General features: G+C 46.2%; 1 protein-coding gene across 1 annotated transcript; it reads right to left on the reverse strand.

The window, feature by feature from the left end:
- Nucleotides 1–6,740: 6,740 nt before the first annotated feature.
- Nucleotides 6,741–7,795, reverse strand: LOC123452257 (HMG-Y-related protein A-like). Its single transcript, XM_045128886.1, has 2 exons — nucleotides 7,635–7,795; nucleotides 6,741–7,486 (listed from the first exon to the last, which is right to left on the reverse strand). Exons 1-2 carry the CDS (start codon nucleotides 7,683–7,685, stop codon nucleotides 7,046–7,048), a joined length of 492 nt encoding a protein of 163 aa, XP_044984821.1. The 5' UTR covers nucleotides 7,686–7,795; the 3' UTR covers nucleotides 6,741–7,045.
- Nucleotides 7,796–10,466: the final 2,671 nt, after the last annotated feature.

A 10,466-nucleotide genomic window follows, 5' to 3' on the forward strand; every position in this document is an offset into this window, starting at 1 on the left:
ACTTCCTAGTTGACAACTTAAGCAAACGGGACACGGAATAAATCCTACGAATTAAACAAAAGGGCAACTTAGCAAAATATCTCGCGAACTAACTTACTCGAAAGCTAAAACTATTTGCACAGAAAAATCCATGTGATTTTTTTACCCGGGAAACATATAAAATATGTGGGGTTGCAACACAAAATAAAGCCACACATAAATGCGGGAAAATAACCTATATACGGAAAAATAAACTACCGGCAAACCCTACACGTAAAAATACCAATGACCGCTCTAAAATACCTGGAATAGTGGTCCCTAAAACATAGGCATTTCTAATACGACACACGAGTAATTCGGGCACGCACGAAAAATAACGACGACAATAAACCTATCGAGACAACACACTAAACTAGACATAGGACACGTCAAACAACGTCAAATAAATATGCAAGTTGTGAAATCGTGTTCTACTCGCAAAACTACCCCAAAACCATATAAAATACGCCTCGATCCGACTAGCGGTTAATAAACTACGGGCGTTTGAAATATAACCTAATTCTGAAATTAAACAAATCCGAATAAACCTAAAATAATTCTACCGGGCCGAAATCCCTAACGGGCCTAACAGGCAACGAGCACATATACAACTAAACCGTGCCGGGTGCAAGGGATAAGGGCAGGGCGGCTCACCTAGTTATTGGGCCTAGCCCAGGCGGAGGAGGAGCAGGCCGAGGCCTACTGGAGGCGAGCTGCGGCCCACCTGCGAGCTGGGGCGGCCCACGCGGTGCCGACGGCTCGGTCAACGGGACAACGAGCGGGGCTTCGTCCTCCTCGTGCCTCTGCACGAGGCACCAGACTTGCGGCGGCGGCAACCTTCCCTGGCGGCGAGGGAGGCCAGAGACGGGCCCGTCCGACCCGGATCCGGCCGACGACGGGGGCGAGGGGAGGCCGGATCCCGGCGTTGCAGTAGAGGGCGGCGCGGCCGCGGTTCAGATCAGGGTCAAAGAGGCGGTGGCTGGCGGTGGCACTGGTGATGTAGGCCACGGCGGCGGGGCGCGCTCCGGCAGCGGCGGCTGCTGGCCGGTGGCGAAGGCAGCCGGGTCTGGCGGCTGCGGCGAGTTGCTCCGGCCGGGAGACGCTCCGGCGGCTCGATTCCGGGAGGAGGCCGGCGAGCACAGGAGCTGCTGGGCGCGGGAGGAGCCTCGGGCCCGGGCGGGCCTGCGATGGGCTTGGTGGGCCCGCGGCGGCTGGGATTGGTGGGAGAGAGAGGGGAATTAGGGTTAGGTGGCGTGGATCCCGAGGTAGGAGGAGAGGGGGTTGTCTAAAATACCCGGGGGTCTATTTATAGACAAAAAGGGGGGCTAGGTTTACCGGAATTTCGTTCCGGATCCAACCGCGGGGTCGGATTCGGACGATTCGGATCGCGGGAATGGGTACGCGGTCGTGTAGAGGGGATATCCGGAGACGAGAGGGAGAACGGGCGGCGGGGCAATGAGTTTTAAAACACCGGCAAACGTCCGACGATAGACCGAATACGGTGCCGCTACGGATGACCATTCGGTTACCAGACGGTCTCGATTGCGACGAAATTCGACAGGCGGCCTAGCTATATATAAATTATACCGCACGACAAATTCCAGCTCAATCGGAGAAAGTATTATACACGCTTTAAAAACAGGGTATTGACGGTGCCGCGGGCGCGTGCGTGTGCGGTCGGGCTCAGAACGGACAACGACGAGAACCGGCAACATTAGCGAATGCAAGTTTTGAAAACGGGCGGCAACGAAGATGCCGATGCAATGCAGATGATGCGCATGATGCGATGATGATGCGGCAAATAAAATAAATCACACGACGAAAACGGAATAGAAAGGGAAGCTTCTGGAACTCCGGCATCGGGTTGTCACGGTAGGATAAGAACTAACCATTCACATTTCAAAGGAGAAAAACATTAGCCTAGACCCATTGTAAAAATTCATATCGTATGCATCAAATGACATGTCTTTCTCTATAGGAATTGAGATGCATGTCATCACGCTTTCTATGATTTTCTTGTTCCTATGATATTTCTATCCTATGATATGAGTCAAAGGAAGCCCAAGATTTTTGCATCTTTGCTTGCTCTTTCGTAGAAGCGTTAGGATACCTCACAAGTGTAAGGGGTGATATAATATAATGACAAGTGTTTCTCTTGATTGAAAACCATGTTTATCTTCACACAACACACAAAACAATCTTATATCCCAACGATCGAGAAAGGTTGGCAATCGTCTTGTCTTGTTAGTTATAAGTTTACTTGTATAATATGACAGGTATATGTAAATATATGATAAATAAATAAATTGAAAGTATGGATATGGTTACTAGAAGGGGGAGGCTGAATGAGCGACTAACATTTTTTAACCTTTTCTTAACAAATTAGGGTTAACAATAGAATAGGTTGTCTAGATATGCAACTAGGTGGACAACATATATGATGAGCTCAACAACAAAAACAACACAAAAAGTAAATGATAGAAATGACCGCAATTGGAGTCGATGGAGACCAGGATGTGTTATCGAAGTTCCCTCCCTTTAAGGGGGTACGTCTCTGTTAGAACGGTGTGGAGGCACAATGCTCCCCAACAAGTCCCTAGGGCCACCATATTCTCCTCACTCCCTCGCACAATGCAAGATTTCGTGATTCCACTAGTGGTGCCTTGAAGGTAGCAACCAAACCTTTACAAAAAAGGTTGGGGCAATCTCCACAACTTAATTGGAGGATCTCAACAGCACCACGAAGCTTCACCATAATGGAATGTGGCTTCGAGATGACCTCTTTTGTCTAGGATGTCCAAACACCCAAGAGTAACAAGATCCGCGAGGGATTAATGAGGGGAATGAAATAACTCTTTGGTGAAAGTGTAGATCAAGTCCCTCTCCTCGAAACCCATAGAATATCAACAAGTTTTGATAGCTAGGGAGAGAGATCAGACGAGAATGAGCTTTGGGGAATAATGAAGCTTGGGGGATAAGGGGTAGGCCTTCTTGGGGGGACAAATCCAATCGTTCTTCGTCCTGAGCCCGCACACAAGCGGTATACAGCTTAGGGGAGCAGTACTACCACTTAGCATGGTAGTTCCAACCTTTGCGTGCGAGTACACTTAGGCGGTAGTGTCACCGGACGATACTAAAGTCCTTTCTAATCGTAGAACCAGGGGAGCTAACAGTAGTGGAGTGTTATAGCATGCGGCGGAGGAAGCCGATGCGCAAGAGCGATATGAGACACCGCCGCCAAATCCGAACCCACACGCAAGCAATGGCCTAAGGCTGGGTGTAATGGATAGTATCATATACTAGTATCATGCATATGATACTAGTTTATATCACATCTGTAATGCATAGTATCATATGTTAGTATCATAGGGTAGTTCATTTATTGTCATGCAAGACACACAATAGCACATAATTTAATATGATACAGTATCATGATATGATACTCAACCCTCTCTTTCTTCATTTAATTCTATGCCACCTCGTTAAAATTGCCTTGTTGGCATGCATGATACTACCTATGATACTCCCATTACGGACAACCTAACCCAGTCCTAGAGAGCGCTTTCTTTGGGCTTGATGGCGGTGGTCGTGATATCAGGCGCGGAGCAGGTGGGCTCGTATGTCGAGCACGAAGTGGGCCACGTGACAGGTCACATCATATTAGATTGAGCCGAGGGGAATGACAATTTTTTAGGGTGGTATGGACATTAATATGTGAATGTTGTAGATGGAAAAAGTGAAACATTCGAAAGCAGCTTGGGATGCTCCGACACATTCCATTTTTATGGATTTGTGCGTAGAGGAAGTGCGAACAAATAATCACCCTCCAGGACACACCACTTTGTTCGATTTAGGACAAGCTAATTTGCTTACTAAGTTTAATGAACACTTCGGGAGAAACTATTCAAGCCAACAATTGAGAAACAGATGGGATGCGTGTAGAAGTGATTATGCCATATGGAAGACATTGCTTCAAAAAGCTTTGATCATCAGAAGGGACCCCTATACAAAGACCATTGCTGCTACAGATGAGTGGTGTGTATTGGAGTTGAAGGTACTTTTTTTTGTTTAAATGGCTACTTGCGTTGATTCCTTCATTTCATTCCATTTCTTTTAACATGGATAATTGCTATTTCATTTCAGGAACGTCCCCAGGCGAGCAAGTTTCGGCACTCTCCACTTGGGGAGGAGGATAAAATAGAGGAGGTGTTTGATGCTTGTTATGTCACAAATGAGCATGCAAGAGTGCCAATTCCCACGTATCAAGGTTCTGCATCTCAAATCAATTTGTCCGATGACTCTCGTTGTGAAGGAGATAAAACCAAGTTACACCTCGTGTGAATCGTGCAAAGGGTGGGAAGAACACATTATCTCCTTATTCGCCAAATCCTAAAAATAATGAGAAGTGGGCAAGTGAGCATGCAAAAAATCAGACGTTCGTATGGTGTACCTATTTAATTCAAGGGACAAGAGAGATGAGACTCAAGTTTCAGCAAGACAAGAGATTCACGAAATGTTGGCCATGGTCAAAGCAAATGGCGGTGCACCTAGGAGTGATGTTAATTTCTATGCTTCACAACTTTTTAGGGATCAGACAAATCGTGATCTTTTCTCTGCTTTCAAGGATCATGAGCCTAGTGCGAGGTTTATATGGATAAACAGAACATGGGAGTTCAACAATAAGTAGAACCTGTATTTGCTTTGAACTTGTATCATATTGAACTATTATTCGGTTTGAACCGGTGTATTTGCTTTGAACTTGTATCGTATTCAACTATGCTATGTTATTTGCTTTGAACCAAAGTATGTGCTTTCAACATCCTATTTATGTGAACTTTGTTTTTGCTAATGTATCTTGTTGTTAATCTCCTATGTCTGCATGTGGTTGTGGCAGATGGATAAAAAAAAGATGAGGAATTTGAGCCAAGAATGCTTGCATTTGCTTTGGAAATGGTGTCGTCAAGCTAATCGTTGGAGCCATAGATGGAACACACATTAAAGTGCTATTGGAGCCATAGGTGGAACGCACATTAAAGTGGTTGTGCCCAAGGAATAGGAAAGGTACACAAGCGAAAATGTCATGGCAGTGTGTGATTTCGATATGCAATTCACTTTTGTTGTTTCGGGATGGCCTGAATCTCTTCATGACACACGCATATGGAGCGATGCTATAGTTCGTTATGAGGTCGTGTGCGTGTATGCATGCATATTCTTATGAGGACGTGAACGCATATTATTATGTACTCCCTCCGTTCCTAAATATAAGTCTTTTAAGAGGTTTCACTAGAAGACTACATACGGACGTATATAGACATATTTTAGAATGTAGATTCATCCATTTTGATCCGTATGTAGTCTTCTAGTGAAATTTCTAAAAAGACTTATATTTAGGAACGGAGGGAGTACATGTATGCATGCATATTCTTATATACATAATGTCTTATTGTAGATAAATACTACCTTGTCGACTTCGGATATCCCACCAGAGTTGGATATCTAGCAGCATGCAAAGGGCAACGGTGTCACGTACCTGATTTTCAACAACATCCTCCCTTGGGGAGGTATGAGACATCCAACCATCGTCATTTTGCTTTGTAAAAATGTTATCGAAAGATCATTTGGCGTTCTCAAAATGAAATGGCGTATTCTCCAAGGCATACCACGATACAAACCGGAGACCCAAAAGATGGTCATGAGTGCATGCATGATAGCAAGTTACGTGATGAGCATTTTAACAAGTTTGACAATGACGCGTACGTGCAACCTCCACGGCTGTTTACAGGTGCTAATGTGTTACCGCGTGAAGAAACACCTGAAGATGACGGTGCCATGGTCGCTACACGTGAGGCTATTGTTGTCAGTCTTGTACCTTGAGACCCATCATCTATTTGTAGTTTGCAACTCGTTTTTAACTTATAATATTAAGCAATGACATTTCCAACGCTGGTTCTAAATTATAATATTAAGCGCTTTATGATATTTGCAACTCGATTTTGTATTATAATATTATATACTTTATTAGATTTGCAGCTTTTTTTGTTAGAAATAATCAAGTGTTAGCAATTCATCAATCATTTAAATCTATCGGCGTTTGAGTCATTTCAACAGACAACTCATACAACAATTACACTTTAGAATTACAGAAAATAATTGAACAGACAATTCTATGGCCAGACGATTATGTGGGCAGTTTCACAGAATTATGATTCTGAAGAAGTACGAGGTGAAAAGAACTGGCTCATAGACTCATTGTATTCTGATAACCAGTACCTCGCACAGTATGCCATTGTATGTCCAACCAATGTTGTAGACTTGTGGTTGACGAGATCAATTTTTTGTCGAAAGACCATACGAGATAAATGAGGTTGTCTCGAATATAAGATGTACCTCAGCTGCCAAGTCAAAAGGAGCAGGTTGCCTACTTGGATAATTCCTCGAGTCTGTGCTGTGGTACCCGATTGACAGTGACTAGGCGAAAGGGTCTAATCAAGGCCAGTGTGTTTCTATCCCTCGAAGCCTGTGGTACCAGGCCAGCGAGTTGCAGGCACCAGCTCGTTCCGAGGCGGATCAAGGTTACAGTCCCCGGCCCATCACAGCGCTCCTTCGGTCCTCATTTTCACTCCTGCTGCTTGGTGAATGAATCATACTGCCTCTCCGCTAAACGGAGGTGTGATCATCGATCAAAACTCTATCCAGTCACAGTGACGAGGACATGCACATCATCATCACTAACCAACACCGTTAATCCCGTCCATCGATTGTACAAACAGATCCACATTAGCTGAACAATCAGCACACTCAACATCCTAATCAACCTTCCTTCGGTTACAACAACGGCGGCAGCGCCACGACCACGACAGCAACGGCGACGGCGACACAATAAACGCTCCTAATCACGACACGGCGATCCCGGCAATTAAGCACCACTACAACTAAAGATAGCGACCGACAATTATTAAGCGCTACAGAACAAGATTAACCAGCACCCGGATGATCTAAAGAAACCAACAGAGAGGACGGAGGAGACTCAGGCCGCCGCCGGCTCGGCGGGGCGTGCCTTGGGGGGACGGCCGCGGCCGCGCTTGGCGGAGGCGGATCCGTCGACGGCAGAGGGAGGGGACGTCTTGGCCTTCTTGGGCGGATTGGCGGCCTCGGCCTCGGGGTCCTTGGGCTTGGCAGGGCGGCCGCGGGGGCGCGGGGAGGCGGGCTTGGGTGGCGCGTTGGGGTCCAAGGGCTTGCGCGGGCGGCCCCGGCCCCGCTTGGGCGGCGCGTTCGGCCTGTCGGTGCGGAAGTAGTTGTTCTTGAGGAAGAGGAGCTGGCCGGACTCCTTCATGCGCAGCAGATGCGCCGCCAGCAGCGACGCGTGCTCCTTGGGGAGGTCGCCGTACTTGCCCTCGATGTACTTGGAGATGGCGGACTTGTTCGACCCGTTCTTGTCGTTCAGCGCCTCGATGGCCGCCAGGATCATCTGAACTCGTCCAAAAAACACAGATCAACGTGAGAAATCAAGCTCCAGCACCACATGAACCCAACAAGATGTAAATCTTTGCAGCAACCGTCGACCAAAGACCAGAAACAAACACGAAGACCTCAAGAAACGGCGGCTCGGGTAGTACCTCGGGATAGTGCGGGAGAGTGGGCGGCTTGGCGACCTCCTCGGCGGCCATGGCGTGGCGGCGGGGACGAGGAGGGAGGGAGGGGTGGGGAATTTTTCTGCCCGAGAGGAGGTCTGCTGCGAGTGCGTGCGAGAGGAGAGAGTTGGATCGGAACGCTCCGGATAAGAACTGAGGAGGAGTGAGTGAGACTGAGATGGATGGATCGCATGGTGGCGATGGTAACGTGGATGGACGGATAGGATTGCTCGGGCTGGCGTAATCGAACGGTAGAGGATGGGTGCACACGGATCGGTGACGTGGCGAGTCAGGGGTTCTTTATGTGTGGGCATGTGTGCGCCTGCCTTTTTTGTTTTGTTTTTTTTAGAAAGAAAGTGCGTCTGGTTTTTGGTGAAAGGCAAAGATGTCCAAAAGATGGGCACGTCTTGTGATACCCATTTGCTACCAAGTACCAATATTTGAACTAAAAGGCTAAAATCAACACTCAATATTTGTCCCATTAGTGCACCGTGCCATTTCAAATTTCTTTTTTTTAGTTGCCATTTGAAATTCCTTGAAACGCCTATCCTCCAGGTCACTTTTGAATATGAAGCTACTGGGATTTTGATTTTGAATACAATACACTGCCTTATAGTCCATTCGTTTCTAATATAAGTCTTTTTAGAGATCCACCACGTATTACATATCGTATGTAATACGTAGTGGAATCTCTAAAAAGACTTATATTTAGACCGCATATAGTTCGTAGTGAAATCTTTAAAAAGACTTATATTTAGGAATAGATGGAGTAGAAAAAAAATATTCGGGATGCATCCGAAACCTCCTCAAACAGAAAGAATTTTCCTTGCAACTCAAAAATGTGAATTACGTCAATAAAAATAGTCTTCCCACATCACACTAACCATTAAGCAACACTTGTAGTGGGTCATTACTTGGGGAAAAAATAACAAAGGAAAAGACTTGCATTTACATCGATTAAGAAGCCGGTTGATGATTAATTAGCGAAAAATCAAACCAAATTTGTCACGACCCGTGATCAAACACACAAGCAACTGTCACCAATTCTCCCTCGCCTTTGGTGTCTTCCTCTCCAACCTTCCTTCAAGGTTGCAATGGATGGATATGAAGGCTTGGCACAACCCCAATGCCTTTTTGTCTGGTGAAGTCGATGAGACTGATTTTGTGGTGGCCATGGGACATGGGATATACAACGACTAGGGTTTTGGTGTATAAATAACCCACCTCCACGGTTTTCCTTCATGGATCCACCTCCTCTCCTTTGATCGAAGGGCTCTAGGTGGGTCCCAACCTTTTACATTGCTTTCCTTGACGTCCAAGGATCTTGTGAGAATAACGAAGATGAAATCAATGAAGAAACGTGGAAGTTACATCGAATCCCTTCACCTAGATCACCTAGTATGACCCTAGCTTCTCTTCTCGAAGATGTGCGTTGTGTTCCATATTTTGGTTGCCATTTGCTAATGCAAATCTGATTTGTGCGTTCTTGGGCTCGTTGGATTCGAATGGACGAATTAGACAACCTCCTGATTTTGGATCTTCAGTTCGAGGGCGCTGGCAAGTTTATTTTTGTCAAAATTTCCAAAATGAATGCATAAAGTGTTTGTAATTCCTCTAAATTGATTCTAACTTGGACCATTTCATCGTGCTAAGTGAAAGGATCAGTATGGTCGACTCGAGGGGGGTGAACAGGCGACTAACAATTTTTAATTTCTTTTAACAATATTAAGGCTCAACAAGTAATTTGGTTGACTAGATATGCAACTAAGTGGATGATGCTTGTGATCTGCGTTGGTTTTCCGTGAAGAGGAATGGGTGATGCAGCACAATATAGGTAAGTATTCCCCTCAGTAGAGAACCATTGTTTATCGAACTAATAGGAGTAACAACCAACCCCCATCTTCAGCGACTACACACAAGAGAAACAAACACTTGCACCCAACGCGGGCAAGAGGGTTGTCAATCCCCTTGTCTCGTTATTTGCAAGCAATTAAGTAGTGTGGTTGGAAGTTTCAAAGTGAAAAGTAAATAATAATAAAAAGGCACCGAGGAATTTGTAGCATTTGTAAACTTATAAGTCAATAGACTTGGGTGATGGGGTTGTACATTAGGGGTAGGGCCACGAACTTGCATTGCACGACCCACCTAAGGCCCCACATGGAAATCAATGCCCTCAAAGTTATCGATGCAGTCTCGGTCTCTCTCGGGCAAAAAGATTCTCACTCGGATGCTCAAGATCACTCGGACCACCTTCGGTCAGTCGGATGTTCCCCGACGCTCGGAGTAAAGCAAGGTGCAGACGATGAAGAGACTGCAACGACAACAAACTTAAACTACCACATAAAGTCAAGCGAAGACCGGTGTTACCGGTAACGCCAGAGTTAGAGTTGTTGTTACTAGTAACTTCTGTAGTTATTAGCATTAACTCACCCTTGTAATGTCGCTCGCGAGTCGTAGCACACTCTATATAAGCCGCACCCGAGCTCGTGGACAAGGGTTGAGCACTTATTATTCTCACACCCCCCATAAGCAAACACGAGTCTCCGGGATCGAGACGTAGGGTCTTTACCACTCCTGAGTGGGGCCTCAACTCGTACATTCGAGTGTAACCACTAGGTCGTAGCTAGGCTTCGCCCCTCGTTCGTACCCCTGGTACTATTGTCAGGTTCATTCCCTTGATAGCTGGTGCCCACCTTAGGAATTTGGAATTTCCATTCTTTCCGTCATCACGATGACACTCGCCGGCGAGATCCTCTTTGGTTACCTCAGATTCACCGTCGACGACTCGGCGTGGCTACAGGACGCGCCGTTGGACAC

The sequence above is a fragment of the Hordeum vulgare genome, chromosome 5H, assembly GCF_904849725.1.
Source record: "Hordeum vulgare subsp. vulgare chromosome 5H, MorexV3_pseudomolecules_assembly, whole genome shotgun sequence".
Taxonomy (NCBI): Eukaryota; Viridiplantae; Streptophyta; class Magnoliopsida; order Poales; family Poaceae; genus Hordeum; species Hordeum vulgare.